Source organism: Heptranchias perlo, chromosome 18, assembly GCF_035084215.1.
Source record: "Heptranchias perlo isolate sHepPer1 chromosome 18, sHepPer1.hap1, whole genome shotgun sequence".
Classification (NCBI taxonomy): domain Eukaryota; kingdom Metazoa; phylum Chordata; class Chondrichthyes; order Hexanchiformes; family Hexanchidae; genus Heptranchias; species Heptranchias perlo.
In genome coordinates this window covers 6,778,184-6,801,201 of record NC_090342.1, presented here as the reverse complement: position 1 = coordinate 6,801,201, position 23,018 = coordinate 6,778,184, and the positions used below count along the sequence as shown (strand labels likewise).

Sequence of the window (23,018 nt, the reverse complement as noted above, 5' to 3'; positions counted from 1 at the left end):
CACAGTGCTGTTAGGAAGGGAGTTCCAGGATTTTGACCCAGCGACGATGAAGGATCGGCGATATATTTCCAAGTCGGGATATAAATGCTAGACCTTTTTTCATCTTAAAAGGGAAACTCTAGGTTCTAACCAACTCGTACTGACACAAGCACTTCTCCAGACCTAATTCCTAGCACTAATTTATAATGCATGGAAGGCATTGCATTTCCCAGTATCATATAGTCAAATAAATGAAGAACAATAGAAGGATAACTGCGTAGTAATTCAAGCAGAGCAGTTCTAAGTGTCCAAACTGCATAAGCACAGCTCGGGTGACTTATGAACAGAATTCAGATTAAAATATTCTGGAACTCACCAGTCATTATTCAAAGTACTTCAATCTATAGATTTGTGTTACAGCTAGTATTGGTGAGAAAGTAACAAGAAGTGACACATTAAGGCAGTTGAAAAAATTTATGACATGACCTCTCTATCGGACGTAAATATTCGCAGTTTTAAAAAAAACGCATGTTGAAGGAAAATCATGCAGTATTATTCATGATTTTGTTTTGTTATTAAACACAACGTTCACTTGAAGGAGCACGTTTCAAGGTAGGAAACGTCTTAAGAAATTAAGAACTTGTATTTACATAGCGCTTTATCTTCCCCACAAGCACCTCACATCCAATGAACTAGTTCTTGGGAGTCGAGCCACAGTTGTTAGGTAGACAAAAATAATGGGCTGGATTTTGCTGCGAGCAGCAAACGAACAACTTGCACTTGCCCGTTGACTGAGTTTTTGCACGATAAGTTCCTCTAAACTAGAGATCCAAAGAGCACGACGCCCTCTGGAGGGCATCTGGGGCCTGTGTGAACAGGGCAAGCAGCTGTCTATTTCCTGAACCAATCAGATTTCAGCATAGTTTTTTTTTATTCGTTCACGGGATGTGGGCGTCGCTGGCAAGGCCGGCATTTATTGCCCATCCCTAATTGCCCTCAGGAAGGTGGTGGTGAGCCGCCTTCTTGAACCGCTGCAGTCCGTGTGGTGAAGGTTCTCCCACAGTGCTGTTAGGGAGTTCCAGGATTTTGACCCAGCGACAATGAAGGAACGGCGATATATTTCCAAGTCGGGATGGTGTGTGACTTGGAGGGGAACGTGCAGGTGGTGTTGTTCCCATGCGCCTGCTGCCCTTGTCCTTCTAGGTGGTAGAGGTCGCGGGTTTGGGAGGTGCAGTCGAAGAAGCCTTGGCGAGTTGCTGCAGTGCATCCTGTGGATGGTGCACACTGCAGCCACAGTGCGCCGGTGGTGAAGAGAGTGAATGTTTAGGGTGGTGGATGGGGTGCCAATCAAGCGGGCTGCTTTATCTTGGATGGTGTCGAGCTTCTTGAGTGTTGTTGGAGCTGCACTCATCCAGGCAAGTGGAGAGTATTCCATCACACTCCTGACTTGTGCCTTGTAGATGGTGGAAAGGCTTTGGGGAGTCAGGAGGTGAGTCGCTCGCCGCAGAATACCCAGCCTCTGACCTGCTCTCGTAGCCACAGTATTTATATGGCTGGTCCAGTTAAGTTTCTGGTCAATGGTGACCCCCAGGATGTTGATGGTGGGGGATTCGGCGATGGTAATGCCGTTGAATGTCAAGGGGAGGTGGTTAGACTCTCTCTTGTTGGAGATGGTCATTGCCTGGCACTTATCTGGCGCGAATGTTACTTGCCACTTATCAGCCCAAGCCTGGATGTTGTCCAGGTCTTGCTGCATGCAGGCTCGGACTGCTTCATTATCTGAGGGGTTGCGAATGGAACTGAACACTGTGCAGTCATCAGCGAACATCCCCATTTCTGACCTTATGATGGAGGGAAGGTCATTGATGAAGCAGCTGAAGATGGTTGGGCCTAGGACACTGCCCTGAGGAACTCCTGCAGCAATGCCCTGGGGCTTAGATGATTGGCCTCCAACAACCACTACCATCTTCCTTTGTGCTAGGTATGACTCCAGCCACTGGAGTTAATGAGCAGTGCAGACTGAACCAGGGAGTGCAAGTTAGAATCGTGAATTCAATGTCAAATCAGGTACAGTAAGCAAAATAGAGAAGGAAAGAAATATTGGATTAAGAGACAGAGATAAAGGAGACACCTGTTAGGTTTGGCTACAACTGGAGTATTGTGTCTGATTCTGGGCACCGCACTTCAAGGAGGATATGAAGGCCGTAGAGAGGGTGCAGAAAAGATTTACTAGAATGGCTCCAGAGATCAGGGACTTCACTTATGTGGATAGACTGGAGAAGCTGGGGTTGTTCTCCTTACAGCAGAGACGGTTAGAGGAGATTTGATAGAAGTGTTCAAAATTATGAAGGGTTTAGATAAAGTGAATAAAGAGAAACTGTTCCCATTGGCAGAAGGGTTGAGAACCAGATGGCACAGGTTTAAGGTGATTGGCAAAAGAACCAAAGGCGACATGAGGATAAAACTTTTTTTTTTAACGCAGCAAGTAATTATGATCTGGAATGCACTGCCTGAAAGGGTGGTGGAAGCAGATTCAACAGTGGCTTTCAAAAGGGAATTGGATAAATACTTGAAGGGAAAAAATTTTCAGGGCTATGGGGAAAGTGCAGGGTAATGGGACAAACTGGATTGCTCTTACAAAGAGCCTGCATGGGCTCGATGGGCCGAATGGCCTCCTTCTATGAGACAGAAAGAAAAAAAAATATTTATTTAGTTTTTAAAAAAAAAATGTACAACAATAATTAAAATCTGAAGGAATGAGACTCCACACTTGTAAAAGTTAATTTTCAGTGCCAGAGAGGTTGCTTGGCAGTAATTAAGACTTAACACGCCATTAAAATTGTTCTTAGACTTGAAATGACTTGACAACTTTTGTTGGCAAGTATAGATCGTACCTGCGACTTTAGTACAGGAAGTTCATGTTGAACGGGAAAAAAGCCGACAAAATGCTGTTTTCACACAGCTTTTGGAGGACCAGGGCACCTGGTGCAGCAACTTCCAGATTTTCACGTTTAACTGCTCATGTACGGTCGCCGGAAGTTGCTGTCCGATTCGCACATGAACAAGTGAGCTGTACCGTTATTTTTACACCAAAATCCGGCCCAATATTGATAAGCAGCCTGACATTCACTTTTTCAGTTTGTGGTGTTATTTGAAGCCCTTGGTGTGGTGTTGCCTGTAGAACAAGTCCTAAATATCAGTCCCATTTCAGAAAGAACTTGGAACAAAGTTGCATCTAAGGGTTGTGTTTTAATGTGAAATGTATTCACACAATTCAAAAACCACACCAAGACAAAAGATGGTTAAGATGCTAATTTTCCTCAAACACTTTGTGCCCCCACAAGCATTTTGAATCTTTCTGAATGTAGACATAGAGCAATAGTTATGATTAGACTCAAATGAAATCGGTCTAACTTGTCTGTGCAATAATACAAAAATAACGAAGACACGACCCCTTTTTAGGTGTCCTGCTGGAGTTAAAAGAAATAACTCCTAAATACTCCCGTTTTCTTTCGAAGGGTGTGAGGTGTTTAGCAATTATCAAGACAGACTAAAAATTGCTTATTGTTTACAGCATTTTTATCACCCTTCACCTCAGTGCCTTTTTTAAACAATTTGTGTGAGTACACTTTGCTTTATAACATATAAAGCCTAAACGTAACTCTACTTTCCAAATCCTTTCTGCAGAACAATGGTCAAAAAAATCCCAAAACTTGGCAGTACCCATTTCTCACCTGACCTACATAGTACAAAAAAATTTAAATGATTACTTTCCATATAATTGCTTTCCTTGAAGGTACTCCTTGAAGCATTTTGCTTTCAAACCATACTACATTGCATGGTAAAATTAAAGCATTTTAAAATAAATTGATTTTTGCCTGTAAGTGATCAAAAATTCTCTTTACATTAATGGACACCCTCACTTAGATGAAAGGAGGAAGAACGTCATATGGAATTTCTAAGATTCTGTATAATAGCAGCAAACCAGAGCAATTCAGGTAGGTAGGGATGACAGTCAACAGGTAATGAGCTCCCCAAAGCTGTTAGTAGTTGATTTTACACAAATAGAAAACACCCATATTGAAACTTAATCCTCCTGTATAGAAGAAGTACATGTGAAATTGTATTAGGACATTGGAAGAGCTTTCCTCGCATTATTTGGAAGTTAATGGAGCCATAACGTTTTCCTTCAGTTAGGAGTTTGACACCTCAACTTGAATTGAACGTATGGAGTGGAGGCAGTTAGAAAACCCGGTTGTCTGCATGGATGCTTTCACACAACAACTTCAGCATCACTGAAGTGTTTTCTGCTTTGCAACAATGCTAAAACTGAAAATAAATCTGGCTTTAGGGCCTGGCCTGATTCCACAGACAAGCCGTGAGACACTCCCTGGCAGAGGATATTCTCGCATTGCTTTGGGAGTAACACCAGTGCAGTGGCAAATGTTTTTTTTTGAACCTTGAATCTTCTGGGCATTTCTTCAAGCTAACTGGAGTTGATGAAAATAGACAGTGGGGACAGACACTGCTGTCAAATTCTCTAAATATTTAAATTTTAACTAGTGGGGGAGGAGAGGGTTCTCTCCTGGGCATGAGAATTGGCATTTCAGCTAGGTATGAATGGGATACTGCCCAGGTGGAAGCGATGCCAGTCGCTGCAGTTTAGATGCAGCATTACATTCATGTGTCTGATCGATCAGATCAAAACCAAATGGTCCAGCTGGACACTTGGAATCTAAAAGGAAGAGTACTGCCAAAGTTAAGTGTAATGGGGTACAATAGGTGAACACCCTTACTTTTCCGATTCCATATCCTCCTGTTCATCAAGGAGCACAGTGCACCTGGTTAGTCTCTGTTGTCGGATTTCAAGCGTGGGGTTCCAGAATACCTCGGATACACCAGTCTTTTTGTCATGAATCATCACTTCACTATCCTATAAATTGTAAAAAAAAAATGGAAACTAAAGCTCTCCCAAAAGGTTCATTATTAAAATTTAGACAGCAAATGTTACAAAATGGTTTAAACATTTACAATTCTTTCCAATAATCAAAACAAATTACTGTATTTCTAGAATATTTCTTGTGCTAATAATGTTTTATAAGTAGCACAGTCTTTATTAAAATGAAAGACATTTTTAATATTAAAAAATTATCCAAAATACACGCCTCACTACTCACCCAGTGTCCTTCCAAAGTTGCCAAAACCTCTAACCCCAGCTTGATTTTGCCAGATATCTGGTTAACATTGTTGTTGCTGCCTAAAAATGGCTGGAGACATTACAATTATTGATTATACAGTGCTAGAGAAAAAAAACGTTACAATTGTTTGGTGTGCAAGCAGTTCGCAGTTGAAGCTGAGGTCGAATTGCCAAATTTTATATTTTTGTAGTGTTGGGTTTTCGAGACAAACAGCAATTTTCCGTTTGATCCCCTTATGCCTCCGCTTTGGTATTAGGGTCACAGGGACTTGCCACTAATTTTCTCCCTCCTGGTGAAAGCCCGAACCTGTTTCTCATTACCACCAGCAGAGATCAGGAACTCACCATGTGGGGATCTGTAGTCATGAACCCATCGGTCTATTAGCATGGAAATTTTAAATGCCAAATTCTTTTCTTGGCATCACCTGCACAGCAAATTTGATGAAGATTTAATTTAATTCACTGGAGGCCTGCAATTTATGAATTTGACAAAATGGTCACACATTAGTGTTTGGATTTTAGCACATTAATATTTATCTTACTCAACTACTGGTATGTTTAAACCCAAACTAAGCTCACACTTTGTTTAATTCCCTAACTAAACAGAAGCAGATATTGGTAGTGATTATTTCTGTATATTGTCTCATCTGTACATGGGACAAAACACCTTAATCAGTCTGAACAATTGTTTATTTCCATTGGGAAAACAATTCATTGATGTAAACATTTACATTAGAAAACCTCATTTAAGGTGGCCAATGTCAAAAGAATTTTTTTTTAAATCCCATTTTAAAATCGATTACATTTTCTCTTTTTGTACTAGTACTGATTAAAAACGACATTTTGGGCAGGCGAAGACCATTGGTCTGTCTAGCCTAGCCTTCCAAATCTCCCAATAGTTTCCTTACCATGATTCTGGAACTAAGAGGCCTGTATTTTCTTCCCTAATAAAAATTCATCCAGTCCTTTTATAAAAAAAACTAGGATTTAAGATCCCAGAAATTGTGCAAAAAGAGCCCATGGGAAACCTCATCTCCCAATTACCCTTCCTTTCTATGGAGAGGTGTCTATTATCCCTCGGATAGTCCAACCAAATATGGGGAAGTGTGCGCGCAAACCCACGTCCCCTACTATCCTATGAGGCACCAATGCACTGCATCACTAATTCATCCAACTCGAAACGGAGTTCCAAATTTTGCTTACAATAATGTTAACTTAATTAATTTTTTTGGATGGCATTGCATTCTACCCGATGAATGGAAGTTATAGACGCAAGCTTCAGCTCCTTTTCACATTGCCAAACAGGAAACTAATTCACTGATAAATGTTACCGCCAAAAGGCGAAAGATTTCTCAGGTAGTCCTCAAAATTAAGCTGAAACAAAGTAAAAGAAACCATCAACTAACTAACCTTCAATTTGAATTCGATTATTGCACTGTATCCTGTTTTCTCACATGTGATGTTCACTTGGCCTCCAAGTTCAAGAGTCAGTGGACCATAAACAATTCCTATAAAGTAGTAATTTATTAAAAATTCTTGAGTACGCTACATACTTTTATGCAATTCTGTGAACTATTATTAAATATAAGTAAAAGTCTTGGGTCTAACACATATCCATCACACAACAGACTGCACACTTTGTTAAGAATACAAAACCACCAATTAAAAATGCAGTTACTGAACCAGAGCCAGAAATTTACAAGAAATTTCTTGACCTGAACAAATGATAAGCAGCTCCAATTCCTTGGATTCCCACATGGAATTGTTGAGCAGTGGCTTTAAAGGGCTAGGTCACAGGTTGGTAGCGAAACATCACATCCATGCTCTGGACTATCAGTCAGCAACACCACTGGAGGCCCAGCCGTATGTAAAAAAAAAACTCAACTTTCGAACTTAGTTTTAGTAGAACAGGGCTAGACAGACTGGATGCAGGGAGGATGTTTCCCCTGGCTGGGGGGGGGGGGGGGTCCAGAACAAGGGGTCACAGTCTCAGGACACGGGGTAGGCCATTTAGGACTGAGATGAGGAGAAATTTCTTCACTCAGAGGGTGGTGAACCTGTGGAATTCTCTACCACAGAAGGCTGTGGAGGCCAAGTCACTGAATATAGTTAAGAAGGAGCTAGATAGATTTCTGGACACAAAAGGCATCAAGGGGTATGGGGAGAGAGCAGGAATATGGTATTGAGCTAGAGGATCAGCCATGATCATATTGAATGGTGGAGCAAGCTCAAAGGGCCGAATGACCTACTCCTGCTCCTATTTTCCATGTTTCAATGTTTCACTGTAACAACATGTTTGTTAAATTTTGCTGGATTTTAAACAAATATTTCTTAATCTGACACACAATGGAGGAAATTAGAAATACATGTTATTGGCTCAAGTTCAGTAAAAAGATGGCAATGTTAAATTCCCTAAACAAGAAACAAAAGCAAATGCTAACTGAATCTTGCTTACGGAATAAAAACACAAACAACATGGGACTAGGTAGCTCGGTGTTTTCCATTGCTAGGTTGCTTTTCAACTGCAGTCCACCATCTTTAAATTAAATTCAACTTCCACATACAATAAAGAAATGGCCATCTTCCCACAGGCAGTTATCAGATGTACTGTGACCCTTAAGGAATTTGTGCTTTAGACATCAGGTAGTCCTTCCCCCACCTGCTGGAACAAGCATCACTTGAGGCAGGTCTTTAGCCCTTTTGACTGGCAAAGTGCACAATGAGATCTTTAGGATCAGCACAGCACCGAAACATTAGTGATGATGACAATGAAAGATTGATTAGCACAAAAATATTTTTTTACTGTGTGTTAAAATGGCAAAGCAGTAAACGGTGAAAAAAAAGACACATAGCTCCAAGCCACACTGGATTAGAAAGAAACAAAGAATAGGCTGGGACGGAGCTTTTTATCTGGGGGGGGGGCTTGTAACTTCAGGTAAGTCAAAACAACAATGCTTGGTGAAAGCACGTGGACTGTTCCAGATTACTGCCTCGCAGTCGAGCTCAGAAGGAATGTGTGTTAGTCCAAGATATGACCCTTGCGCAGATAAAGAGTTCTGGCTTTCTCTGCTGGATCCTTTCCTATCAGGGAATAACACAAAGTTGCACTTCAATTTACTAACTGCTGTTTAATAAAGGATTTTTTAATAAAGTCTTGTTCCTAAAAGAAATGAGCAACTGTTTGGACTGGTAAAAGTCCTCTGTCTTTATCTGAAGAGCAGACAAGTGCACATTCTTTTCAACAGAAGCAATGTGAGCTGGCTGATCAACCTTTATTCTTCCCAGGTAACAAAACAAGGCAGATGTAGACACATCAAATAAGGTCTGGATCAATTAAGCAGAAGGTAAGGAATGGCAGATGGATTTTAATGTAGATTGATGCAATGAATAGAAGAAACTTTTTTCCCCCCTCACATGACTGAATATGTGAAACAGCCTCCCAGCAAAAGCAGTTAATGAAATGGCAATTAACTCCTTCAAAAAGGAGCTAGAGCAGTATATGGCAGGGAATGAGATTAGAAGTTGTTAGGATAAATAAGGTATACACTCAGATGATCCAAATACTACATGGGGCACAATGGTTTTTCTGCTTCTGGGGCTCAAGGGTGCTTTGTTTTAGGGGACATCAGTGCAAAATTCAAGAGATGTGCAGATGGATGACTATCATGGATCGACTTTGGGGATCAGGGAGTATCTATACAGAGCTTTCCTTAGGAGGTTATATAAGTGCGACTGTATCCATAATTGACTAGATTGTACATGGTCTGGGGGAAGGAGTCGGTTTGATGGGACAAATGGCCTTTACATGTTCTACATTTTCTTACGCTCTATTTCTTGCAGCTAGGGATCTCTTTCTGACGAGTTTAGATGATCTCTTCAAGTCTGGAAACTGTTTCTGGAGCAAGCTTCACATTTGTGGCTGGAAGGACCCAAGGTACGCTATGTAGATTTTGAAGCCAGTTACTGGTACTGACTAACAACTGTGAATCTGGGGTCAACCACCTTGGGCTGATGTGTGAAGGACATGCAGGCTTCTATTCAACAATGTTTAAAAGAAACCCATCTATAGGGCATGCTTCATGCTGGAAAAAAAAGTCAGTGCAAGAGATTTTTTGCTAAATTCACAGGCACATATTAATCTCTTGCATCAGCACCTAATGTCAATTTAATGAATGTGTTTTCCACATGCATGCAGCGTCTGATGCGCACATATAAATCCGTAATAAATGAAATTATGCCTCGAGAATTGCTCTGCTGAGAGCCAGCAGTTTAAATGAGACAGCTCCACTTAATCACACTGTCTATTTCTAGACTGCAGCTGGATGACACTGTGGGTACTTACTACTAAGACCACAACAGATAATTACATTTGGCAATAATACATCATATGCCTCTGGATAATGAGAGCATGGGAAACAAAGTCATGCCAATGTAACAAGTAATTGTCTCCTGGGGATATGACTCGAGCAGAGTCTGGTAACATAGGCTATGTGGTATCTGCCATGTTCTATACCAATCAAAATCTGGGTGCATTCTTGTTGATGGGTGGCAAGTAGAAAAGTGTGCCATTCCTTCGTTTTTCATTTCTTGTCTTGTTGAGCAAAAATACTACCAGTAAAACATTTTGTAGGGCCAACAAATATCTAATTTACACTGATTTTAAGGGCCTTAACCTGAAATTATATATCAGGTGTTTACAACTGGCCAGTTTTGTTCCCACCGTGGTTATTCTCTGCCAATGGTGCTCACACCTGTAAACAATTTTAGGATCACAAACTGGAGATGTAACAAGCAGTGGATAAATATATGATTAAGATCAGAACTGCAGGTTGAAGGACAAGTACAGACAGATGGCAATATATCTTCAACACAAGGTAGCATCTGGGCTGCTGGTACCAAGGAGTCACCATCCATGGAACGTGATGAGTGGTATCGTGTGAGGCTGATCTGATACCGTGAATTTTTGCTTAATTACAATTTGGGGGAATGAGGAGAAATTATTGGGGAGATTTAACATCTTGGAGATTTTGTCAGTGGGTGAGTACAGCAAATTCTAAACCGTGGAGAAAGTGGGCTTGACGGACCAAATGCCTTTCCATACTTAAATGTCCTTACAACTTTTTCTCTTGGGAAAATGAGAAGTACTCATTCAGCACCCACTGGAAAGCCTGAAAAGTCAGAAAGGTCATGCAATATCAGGAAGGAATACAACTTTAAACTAACAAACCAGAACCCCTCTGTACCCAGTTTGAAACAGATACTACCTTTGCAATGAGCATAGGGCATGCTCATAATGTAATCTTCCCCTCGGTTGAGGAAAGAAAGCCTAGCTTCTCCATCCAATATGGCAGATAATGAATTACCTGAAACATAGAGAAAACAGCATATATTATTTCTAAGTGGCGATCTTCCCATTACTTTCATCGCAATACATACTTAACTTCCATTGTACTCAAGCAGGTCTGTGTTTTCTATATTTTTTTTTTCCGTGGCAATTTTCTCTCCACACCACCTTGAAGGCTTTGATTCCGTGCTGGGACATGGCTCCACAGCTGCTGTTTATTCCTCATACCTTGCGCAAGTGGCCATTATTTGTGTCAGCCTTAACCGTGAATGTTGGTAGGCTATTAGGCCATTTAGAGCATCACAGCTGAGTTGATCCTGTGCTCAGCCAATGTCCACTTCCAGCAAGGGTCACCAGATAACGATCCGGAGTGGGAACCAGAGCTCATTATTCCCTCTCTAACCCTCTCTCTGGCCAATGAGGCCGGCTGTCGTGCCCTTACGACCACCAATGAGATCAGCAAACTAAGCCCAAACTGAGGATCAACAACAACTTGCATTTATATGGTGAATGAATATAAAGAACATCTCAAGACATTTCACAAATAGGTGATGACCAACGCCTAGCCAAGGAGGGGGGGGGGGCTCGGACAGCTGACCAAAAGCTGAACAGCTGAATTGGTCCTTCCAGTTTGCCTTCTGTCTTCACGAAAAGCAACTAGTACCTGCTCAATGCCCCTTCCTGCCCAGCAGGCTAGTGTTAGCAATTGTGACAAACACATCATAGCATATTCATCACAAATGCGGTGTGACTGGTGACAGCTGCCACCAACGCAGATGCGAAGGACCAGGAGAAATTTTATTAATTACTTTCTTTAATATTGCACTAGGATCATATCACTTTTAAAAAATTTTTAAAAATACAAAACACCCTTTTCAGGCTCCTGTGCATACACCACTCCCCGTTTCCCATGCCTCTGCCAAAGTTGTTTTATATCCAGTTGCTAAAAAATGCCCAACAGATTCCATTGATTGGACTGCTGATTTTCCCTCTCCATGTAGCAATGCATCTCATGTCTGCTCTGCGCCTTCTGACAGCCCGGATGAGACTGGGATGCTACATGTACTATCTAACATTCTTGGGCCAAACAGAAGCAGTGTGCTATTCAGGTTAACATATTTCAGCATGTGTAAACTTTTCTTTAAAAAATTAAACATTTCATTACATGTGAATCTATTTTACAAGTAGATCAATATCTATATTTGAGTATGATCTTTGGAAATATTATTCATTCTAATATCTTGCATTTACATAGAACTCACAAATGTTCCAAAGGGCTTCACATGCAATAAAATACTTTAAAGTGCAGTAACAATTATGTTGGCTAACTCAACAGTCGTTTTGCAAATAGCAAGGTCCCTCAAACAGCATCGAGATGAATGACCGGTTGCTCTATTTTTTTTTAATGGTATTAGTTTAGGAAGGAATGTTGACTTGGACACCACCTGACGATCTTGCTGCTCTTGGAATAGTGCTAAATGCTCTTGTAACATTCATCTGAGCAGGGCCTCGATTTAACATTTAATCTAAAAGACAGCACCACCAACAATACGGCACTCTGTGGGACTGCACTAGAGTGTTAAGCTAGACTATTGGCTCAAATGTTGCAGTGGGGCTTGAACGCACAACCGTTTAACTTAGCTACCAACTAAGCCAACCTGACACTGGTGCTATGAAATGGACTGAAACCAAATCAGGAATGAAACACACAATTTCAAGGAGAATTGATATTTCTTTTGATCATTCTTTTTGAAAAATTGCTGTGCTTTCATTGTGTACGTTCTCAGAGTGTGATTGTCTTCCTTTGAAAAATGGTTTGAACACCCTAGAAATCTCTACATAACACTTATTCAAGAATTGTTCGTTCTTATTTTTTTTTAAATTGCAGTTTCTCCCCTCCTGAAAACACAACTCTCAATGGGGCACAGCTACAAATTCTTTATGTATGAGCTGAGACACTGTCAGGCTATGATTTGGGGAGGGGGCACATGCAAGTCTGATGCTATCCACATAGTTATCCACTATATCCACTAGCTGCAAATCGCACTAGTGGGGCCCCAGCTGCGGTGGGGGCAAGGCACCAAAGCCAATTATTACACTCCTTCTGCCGCTCTGGCTGAGATGAGCTATGTGTAGCAATTAAGGAGTGAACCTGGGACATCTTGGTCTTATATCACTGAATGCCACATCAGGTAATGTCCTCCCAACTGAATCATCAGTACCCAGGCTATTTTATTATGCAACCTGAAGGACATAATCGAATTTTGTATTGGTCTTCAATGTCAATCGTTAAAGAATATTTGCCATAATTTCAAGCTGAGTTAGGAAGGGTCTTTCATTATTAATATTTTTATTCCAATGTTTAACTCAACCAAAATGCTGGAAGAATTTCATCCAAATGTTTAGACATGAATTATATAGTTTTGCCTTTCATTTTGAAGTTTGAAACAAGAGCCTATTCTATACAGAAAGTTTTCTTACAATCATTTCTTCATTTTTAATTAATTTCCCACCTGGGACATTCTTGCATTTTGTCTTACTGTTGCTTTTGCCATATGCACAATGTAAAATTTTCTTGGGGGTTACAGTTTTCAGCTGCAAAAATCACTGAAGACTGAGTATCAACTCATTCGACTTTTAGCAGAAGCTCACCTGACATCTCACTTGGAACATAAGGAATAAGAGCAGGAGTAGGCCATACGGCCCCCGAGCCTGCTCTGCCATTCAATAAGATCATTTCCACCTCAACTCCACTTTCCCGCCCTATCCCCATATCGCTTGATTCACTTAGTGTCCAAAATATCCATTACTCAACGACTGAGCATCCAAAGCCCTCAGAGGTAGAGAATTCCAAAGAACCATAACCCTCAGTGGAGAAATTTTTCCTCATCTCGGTCCTAAATGCCTTTCATCTTGAGACTATGACCTCTAGTCCTAGACACTCCAGCCAGAAGAGACAGCCTTTCAGCATCTACCCTGTCAAGCCCTCTAAGGATCTTATTCGATTCAATGAGATCACCTCTCCTTCTAAACACCAGAGAAAATAAGCCCATTCTACTCAACCTCTCCTCATAGGACCACCTTCTCATCCCAGGAATCAACCTAGTGAACCTTCATTGCACCCCCTTCTAAGGCAAGTACATCCTTCCTTAGGTAAGGAGACCAAAACTTGGTAAAGCCAAACAAGTAATTAAAAAAGTTGCAGATTTGATTAACAATTTCTTTAAAATTATGAAGGGGTTCGATAGGGTAGATGTAGAGAAAATGTTTCCACTTGTGGCGAGTCCAAAACTAAGGGCTATAAATATAAAATGGTCACCAATCAATTCAATAAAGAATTCAGGAGAAACTTCTTTACCCAGAGAATGGTTAGAATGTGGAACTTCCCACCACAAGGAGTAGTTGAGGCAAACAACATAGATGCCTTTAAAGGGAAGCTAGACAAGTACATGGGGGCGAAAGGAATAGGAGGATATGTTGGAGTGAGATGATGTACGGTGGGAGGAGGCTCGTATGCAGCATAAACACTGGCGCAGACCTGCTGAGCTCAATGTATTTACAGCACCGAAACAGACCAATGTAAATTAGCATTTCAGTAAAATAGGGAAGGTCCTCCAATATTGTTTTTCTTTTCTGTGCACTTCTGCATACTGGATTCAAATCTGTAGAGCTTTTAGCAATCTGATCTTGTAAGTTGCTTGCCCATCAAATCTAGATATCCTCTCTCATTTCCCCAGCGCTGTGTGCCCATGTACAGATTGAATGCACAAACAGCTCCATAGACAGCATTAGGTGTGCTTCAGTTGTGTCAAAAGTGACTTCTCTTGACCAGTTTTCTCATTGTCACAGGCCAATTTGAAACTGGCAACTTATCCTTTAAGGAAAATCCAATATCAGTCAACACTTGGGTTGAAACTCAGGTCCTCCTAAATACTATGCTCCCGCATTGATATGACATGGTTCATTCCATGTTTACCCAATTGACATGAACTACTTCTAATAGGTTCTGCAGTAACTACACATGCAAAAAAAAACAAAACTCACCATAAAACTTTGATTTGGCCAGGATGCTACCACTGACACAAAATCCATCTTTTCTATTACTTACATAGAATGCAGACACGGGAGGATGATGGGACACCTATTAAGCACAAGACAATTCAGTAAGTGGCAGAAGTAGCCGAGCACAAATCAATATTTGAATTTCTTAAAATACATTCAGAAATACATGACTAATGTTTCAAATTAACTATTGGGAAATGAGTGACTTTTTTCAGTTAAATTGCATCCCCCCGTTCCAGAATCATACTTCATACAACAGTGATGAGCACAGAACACCTGAAAAATGTATTGCAGTAAAGATTGTACAAAACCCTATCGCCGTTCTCAAAGGAGCAACACCAACTATATTACCAATGGCGCAAATGGTTTTTGAAAGACCAATAAAAACTACAATTCAATAGTGATTGAGAGGCAAAAGCCAATTTCTAATTCAGAAGCAAAACACTGCAGATGCTGGAAATCTGAAATAAAAACAGGAAATGCTGGAGAAGCTCAGCAAGTGAGGCAGCGTGTCGAGAAAGAAAGAACAGGGTTCTGACAAAAGGCCTTTGACCCGAAATGTTAACTCTGTTCCTTTCTCCACAGTTGCTGCCTGACTTTGAGCTTCTCCAGCATTTTCTGTTTTTATTATAGCCAATTTCTAAATCATTGAATTTCTTTTTTATACCTGTTCCGCAATGTAAAATGTCCTGCTGTTTGCTTTTGGGTGAATCCACATACACCGGAATGTTTCACCAATAATGGGATTGTATGGTTTCTTCAAGCCCTTTATGTGAAAAGAAAATACATTTTACTGTAAAGCATCGATTCTAATCAAAAGAAATCCAAACTACTAATAAAACCACGAATTTAAATAGAGAATTTAAAAGCGATTGATGTACGTTGTTTGCTAATAAGGATAAAAGAAAAAAAACTTGTTTCTATATGATGCTTTATCATGTCTCTCAAAAATCCCAGAGTGGTCGCATATAATGGATTACTTTGAGGTGCAGTGATTGCTGTTATGTAGGAAAATAACATACATTTGTTAGACATTTTATATACGTATGCATTTCGAAACCTTTCTGGTTGATCTTTCCGATTCTACAAATACTGTGTGAAGAGATTGCATGAGATATAGGAAATGTGTTTTTGTTGACAGTGTTGCCAAAGACTGGAAATTTCCATGGCTGACAATAATAAATCTATCAAGCTGGCATTTTATTTCTATTGAAGATTAGGTGGCAGCTTTGCTCAGTTTGTACCACTCTTACCTCTAATCAGAAGATTAAGAGCTCAACTCCCTCTGGACTGGAACACATAATCTAGGCTGACATGTTAGTGCAATTCTGAGAGAGTGCTGCATTATTAGAGGGATGCCTTTTGGATGGCAAATTAACTAAAGCCCCATCTGCCTGTTCAGGTGGATATGAAAGATCCCATGGCATTATATAAAGGCGGTTTTCCCACTGTCCTGGCCAACGTCCCTCCATCAACCAGCCCCACCATCAAAAACAGATGAATGCATGACTAGATTATTTGTTGTTTGTGGGGTCTTGATTAGTGCAAATTGACTGCCATGTTTGCCTATGTAACAACAGCGATTGCATGTCAAAAGCAGTCTATTGGTATTAAGTGCTTTAGGATGTCATGAGGACATGAAAGGTGCCAAATAAATGCACATTCTTTCATACTCATCATGATATTTTGAAGTATGTTTATTAGTGTAGATAATATTGCCATAGCTTGAATAATATACCAGACAGATTACATCAGAGGTTTTCTTTAAAGATGCTGAAGGAATTTAGCTTTTGAAAACCAACCTTGGGTTTTTTGTAGAAGCCGGATAAATACCATCTCACTACTTTCTTCAAACGACTGTATGGGTTTTCTTCTGCTGCAGCTCTGAGAATCAAATACTTATATTTGATGCAGGTCAAATGATGTTAAAGACAATTTAGACAAAAAAAATGAACAATGTATTTTTTTTTAAAAATAGACGGACCCTACATTTTTTTTGTTGTTGCTATTCCTAAGGTCTCTCAGAATCTCACCACTTAGCCCAGGGTATTGGAAGGAAACTGGAAGGGCTGAAGAGTCAAGCTCTGGTAACAACTGCAATATTACTTTGTCAGAAAGGGGCTCTTGCAGTTTAATCCTCTAAAAGCAATAATGCAGAGGGCTCCCTGAAGGCTCAGCAGTTGAGCCATATAGGTAGGTCCCAGGCTTGACTCCTGATGTGGTGAATTAGTTGGCCTCAGGTCATAGTGGGCACTACAATTAGCCCCAGTACTCATGGATCAGGAGGGATTTTGGTGGTGGGGGGGAAATTGGACAGGTTTCCAAAGACCCTGCTGGGTGCACATATGTGGTCACTGAGTAAGGATGAGGTCAGACTTTGATATAATTGTCCCCACAAACAGTCCACCAACACTTCCAAGGCTCATACAAGAAGAACAGACATTTGCACAAGGTACTGGAGGGTGGAATTGTACCCAACAGGGGTTTGTGCCTTCAGGAGAGATGGGGAGGAGAAAAGGGTCAAAGAAATCCAAGACTTCGTTCGGAAGAAAGATCACAGAAAAATTAAAACGGACCTAATTTGTGAATACCAGAAGGGTTCCAGCCTCTTAAGAATCCAGACAACTGGAACTCTCCCCAACTCCCACCAGAAAAAAGGATCAGAGGTAAAACATCCCGAAATGCTTCCTCAAAAATTTGAGATAGGGTGGGGAAAATCAGTTCTACCATCATTTCCTCGTAGCTGATTGTGTATTTGAAAAGGTACCAGCACTTTTTCCTCTCTCAGAAAGAAGCAAAAACATTGTCCCCTTGAATCTAATCTAATGGATTTCAACTCCAGAGGGAATGAAATAATGAAAACACTTAGCTTCCAGTCTAAACAAGAATGTCAAAGGCAAGTAACCAGAAGAAGCTATAACTGAAGACTGGAGAAATGCTTACAAATGTGCATTCATAAATGCTGTGGGCTTACAGAAGACACATGCACGTAATACTACTTACAATGAAGCAAAGTACTTTCAGTTTTCCTAGTCAGTGACCAAGGTTACAAGGTGACCCAGGGCAAGTGCAGGCCACCACTCCGTGTCAAAGAAAACATGGTAAATTATGACTCATTTTGGGAATGGATGTAGAAAATGAAAGGTTAACCCATACAGCTTCTCTTTAATAGGTTTGTTTCAGTCAGAAAGCTACACGTCAGGTAAAGTATTGGTCAATGCATACTAGATTTTAGCACGAGGGGATTTCGCAGGGCACCAGAAACATGTCAACTTGACAAATGAGTGACGCACAACTGGAAAAACAGCAAGACCTTCAACTTGAAAGATGCACATTTTGAAACACATTTGCCATCTTGCTGTCACCGCTGAGGGTAGATGGTAACATCTCAAACATGTTTGGGGAAACTGGGGGAGGCAAGAAAAAGAGGCTAAACCAATGGACCGCATCAATTGAATTGTGGAAATATCCTGATTTTTGGGGGTGGGGGAGAAACGGGGACAAAAACATTAGTAAGGACACTGTACTCACTGTGATAGAAAGTCTGCATGGTAGTAGTAGTCTGATAACTTGTCCAAGAATGAACGAGGCTCCAAGATAAAGGTAGGCAGTACAACTTTAGAAAGGTCCATTCCTGGGCGAACTTGTTTCAGCAGAGTCCAAATCAGACTTTTGTTCTCCTCAGATACGACTTCTGTCTGAGCATCCTCACCAGTCTAGAGTTTTTTTTTGGGGGGGGGGGGGGGGTGGGGGAGAAAGAGGGGAAGGGTGGAAAAAGAAAGATTTACCAATTAATGGAATAAGGAACTGGATTGGCAGATAAGGTGTTACTTTTGAGCACGGTGTTAATTTCTTGGCAGCATTCTGTAATTTGTGCTTGCAGAAAATTACATTGAATTCTGCAAAGCTGTAAAATAAGCAAATTGATGTGAATTGTGCAATGTTGCAATATATTTATAGTTATTTTCAGTTAACTTTAAATCCTGCATAAATTCTAAATTAAAGCTTTTTGAGTTTCACTATTGAACAATGTACAAAATGGGTTGCGAATGTTTGATTTTCCTATGGACTTGTGAGGAATGTCCCGCAAAAGACAACAGACTATTACATGTGTTGTTGCCATCCAGCCCTGTACCATCTCTCCCACCACTCCTTGCTCGAATTCCTTCCGTTCTTCTTTTAAAGTAATATTTTCCAACTCCTTGAAGCTTACTTGGAAACACAGGAAATCAAAAATGTATTTCTCATGATTGTATCAGGCTGGCAAACAGAAAGAATATTTGCTGGTCAGGGTAACCCCATGCACCTTATGAAGTTCACGTCTATGATGCAGGACAGCAAAACCTCAGTGAAGCTTCTGGACAGAACACTAATTGCTTTGCACTTAATGTGCATTAGCATATTAAACCCACTTTCTGTCACATGGTAGCAACCTGCATAATAGATCGTTTCAGGTCCTGTACTGAGGTGCATCAGCTCGACACAATCATTTCTTCAAATGAACCTGGGTTTAGCTCTGTACATAACCAGAAAGAAGCAAATAATATAATGCACTGCAACAAATGCCTATTTTTTGTCACCAGTCACCAAATCTGGTGGCTTTTCATCTGCTACTCATTAGTTAATATCAAATTCAATACTGTACTTTCATGTTGCTACTTCTCTCACAAACAGTCCGGGAAACAAGTCCTGCATAACTTCAATAGATTCTGGCTCATACGCAAAACATCTCTCCGACATTTCAATCAATGTTGGGAAGATTGAAAGTCCCCATTATCCCAAGTGAGGACCAAGCAGTCATCTATTTTATGTGGTCCGACAGCAGTACATCTACCTCCTCTAGATTATTAGGTGGCCTATAGTATATTCCTATCACTGACTCTCTATCCCTTTTCTGTCTTCTAAAAGCTGATCCTCCAGACCAATAGTACCACTCCATTCCCCATCTTTCCTCCTGCCCAAGCCATGCACCACTGCAGCTAAGCCAACAGGCAGGCTCCCTCCAATAATGCTGCAAATGACTCTTCCTACAATTTTCCTGATCCCACGTGGTAAGGCGTGTTGTTGTCTAGAGACCACGAGCAGTAGTCATTGCAAATCACTGACATAGAGAGTGTTAAGTCTGAGCGGATGCTTGTAGGACGAGAGAGATTAACCAGCCTTTGGGGTCCTGGAATTGCAAGATAAGTCTCTTATTTTTTGGTTTGTTTTGAAACTAGAATTTGCTATTGGCAGGGGCGGGGGCGGTGTCTTCACATGCTGAAGTTACAGGGTCCCATTAATAATAGATGGCAATAGATCTGTACAGATTAATAAGAACCATGCTAAACCCAGGGAGGTGTTGGCCTCCACCGGCAGCAGGTTTAGCCGAAGCTTTGGCCCCTGCTCCGCTGCTTCTTGCCAGGGCCTGGGGCTTAAGTGAGTGGGACACACAGGAGTGAGAACCCGTTTCTTTTGTAAAAGAAAAATTTTGCCAGTAAGCAATGAAGATCGGAAGGTCACTTGTTTTAATAAGATTAAGAAGCACAACTCTGAAGAAGGAAAATGTGCCGGTTGATTTGACCAACAGTTAAAAGGTTAATATATATACACTTTATTTTAAGACACATCAATTGTGGGGTTAGTAGATGACCTGCTTCCAGGCCTTTGCTTATGTTACTTCACATGAGTATGATTATACACAGGAGAGCTTCTCTTACCTCTCCCAATTCTTCATGGGCTTCTTCGACATAACTGGTTTCCTTCACAACGTTTATAGGCTCAAGATCAACGTACAGGTCATCTTGTTTTTCTGATATGTCAGAGTCACTTTCCTCGCTTTTCCCACTTTTCTCTAGTGCATCATTATCTGATTCCTCATGATCATGCTCATTCTCTCTGTCTGACTTATCAGAGTACAGGTCATGGTCTCTGAAGTGCTGTTGCTCTATCTCACTTTCATTTAACCTGAAAATATACATTTGATTATTTGCAGATTTGTCTTATTTTACCAGAGAAACAAACATGAATTATTCTTTTCTGAGCTGCCCCTATGTTAAAAGTTGTAACATACTCCAGCTTCTGGATCACTCTGTAACTGATATCTTCAGTATGTCAATTAACGCATCAACACAACTGGTGTAGATAACAACTTGTGAAAAGTTTATCCATTTTCTAGTAGGTAAGATTTCAGCACTGAGCGAGACTGGACAAGTCATCAACCCACACACCCATCCTCAATACAAAAATAAAAAACACTCAATTATCCTAAGAGTTAGTTTCAATTTCTCACTCTATTACATGCCTGGAATATTCAACACCAATCTTCCAGTTCCCTTTAGATCTCTGCAAGTCATGCATTGCTTCCTGAGGACTTAATTTTGAGTAACTATTGATGCTATTTTTGAGTTGAACATTAGGAATCGCATGAGAATAGCTCCCAGTGATTTGCCATTCAATTTTCTATCAATCTCGCTCAGGTCTGCAAAACTGTACCCTATTTTAGGGCACAGCATGTTAAAGCAGCGATGTGCTGTGCCACAAAGTGATTCACCCCTAAGTAGTTCTTAAACTGTGATAGCACAAGTCTACAACCTTAAAAATAATGGTCATATCTTTAGGTCCAACCAATAAAAGGCTTCTGCTGACTTGTAATAGCACAGGTTAACCTTTTGGAGATCAATGTGCCATTTGAACAAGCTGCAAGGAGCACATAAATACTCCAGCATCACACAATAAAAGATAGCTAGTGCACAGGGCCAGAAATGAGCTGGTGCTATGACTTAATTGCCAGACTGAAATACCACTGCAATCTGGTATCTGCTCTCTGGGAAGTCTTGCATCAGTCTTTAACCTGGGTCCAGTTAAATAATAAATACGTTTCTATAGTGTTCTATATGAAAGCATCTAAATTATTGACACAAAATTAATCTTTGAAGTGAGGTGATATAAGCAGGCAGATGTGATAACCATTCTGCTCCAGCAAAATCCCAGAAACAACAAGATGAATGGGCAGTTAATCTATTTTTTTTGGTGGTACTGGCAGACACAGAAATGCTGGCTGGAATACTGAAAGAAACGACTTCCTTCCGAATAGTGCCAGGAGGTCTTAAACATCCACCAGGACAGGGACTCAATTAAGCATCTCATCAGAAGGATGGCAGCACTCCCTCAAAACTGCATATATTGTCACCAATACTGTTTGTCAATTAACTTTGCAACCCTTTCAACAGCACTCTCCAAACTCAAACATAACCAAGTACAAGGACTGAATTTATGATATATCCTTTCAAAAAGGAAAACCACTGGTCTTGGACATGGTTTCCTTGACTAAAGGATTGGTTGTTTGTTGCTTCCACTTCCAAGGGTAGACATAGAATTCTATCCCCCAAGTTACTGCTTTATTAATTTTATTTCACCATTAGAGAGCTGTAACCGTTTTAATCCTGGGAATGAGAAAATATGCTTAAAAAAAAACTATAGCGCATAGTCCCATGCACTTTTGCCTTTAGCCTCGGTATTAATTCAGGCTGTGGGAGCACTTGGTTGCTTTAAACCCAGATTTCTAAATTTACAGCTCTTCATAATTACCAGTAAAAGGCAAACTAGAACATTAATAAAGCTCTGATGTAACTGAGAAATGTATTTACCTTTGACAATAGGGTAAATATGATTAATACACAATGGTTTTTTAAAAAATAGTCTTTATACCAAATTCAACCTATTCGGCATTTCAGCATAATTGAAACTGCCAAAAATATGTGAAGCTCCTCTACAGTCAGTCAGTCATTCAATATCAAGTGTCAAAAGAATCACTTACTGGTAGTGTTCTGGACTTTGCAGAGCATTTGCTCGCAGTAGTCCAAAAAGCGCAATATGACAGTTCTCTGAGGTATTTAGATCATATTCTTTGCCCTCTCTAATCATAGTTCGCTTAAGTAGACTTGAACACTTCAGGGCAAGTTCCAAAGCATCCATCCAACATCTTCCTGTAACAAATTTTGAAGGGTACATGTTATTGACATCTAAAACAGCTTTGTTACACTGGATGTGTAGGCAAGTGGGAACATATTTCAATTATATTTTAACACAGGCTCAAATTTCTCACTTCCCTGGCTTAATAACTTTCATAAAAGAATCACACATGGCAATAAAATGAGTTGCAGCATTTTAAGAACAAATACTTTTGGGTATAGCTGGATTCATTTTTCCCTCTACAGAACTGGCCAACACTGTGGCAGTTTACCTTAATCCATCACCAAGGCACGCAGGATTAATTGTAGCCAGATACACATTCACAGAAGCCAAAGGAGTGAGGCTAACAAGAGGTTTGCTTGCAGGACATGACTTTCAACCATTTACTTGCAAAACATTATTTTTAACCCTTAAAAAAAGTGTCTAAGGGAAAAAAAGAGACAGTTCCACCAGCAGAGAGGTTTTTTTCAATGAAAGAGACGA

The 23,018-nt window shown here is 40.4% G+C and overlaps 1 protein-coding gene across 9 annotated transcripts in view; it reads right to left on the bottom strand.

The window, feature by feature from the left end:
• osbpl8 (oxysterol binding protein-like 8) overlaps positions 1-23,018 on the bottom strand; it is a 122,355-nt gene that overhangs the window by 12,654 nt on the left and 86,683 nt on the right. For all 9 annotated transcript variants that reach the window (XR_010966170.1, XM_067999287.1, XM_067999289.1 and 6 more), the window contains 10 exons: positions 22,381-22,549; positions 20,282-20,528; positions 18,114-18,298; positions 16,385-16,466; positions 15,250-15,348; positions 14,565-14,661; positions 10,441-10,539; positions 6,587-6,684; positions 5,157-5,246; positions 4,776-4,912 (listed from right to left, as the gene is read on the bottom strand). Coding sequence is in view for 8 of the 9 variants with exons in the window: in XM_067999287.1 (XP_067855388.1) it covers positions 4,776-4,912; positions 5,157-5,246; positions 6,587-6,684; positions 10,441-10,539; positions 14,565-14,661; positions 15,250-15,348; positions 16,385-16,466; positions 18,114-18,298; positions 20,282-20,528; positions 22,381-22,549 (1,303 nt within the window). In the remaining variant the exon portion in view is untranslated. The remainder of the gene's footprint in view (positions 1-4,775; positions 4,913-5,156; positions 5,247-6,586; positions 6,685-10,440; positions 10,540-14,564; positions 14,662-15,249; positions 15,349-16,384; positions 16,467-18,113; positions 18,299-20,281; positions 20,529-22,380; positions 22,550-23,018) is intronic.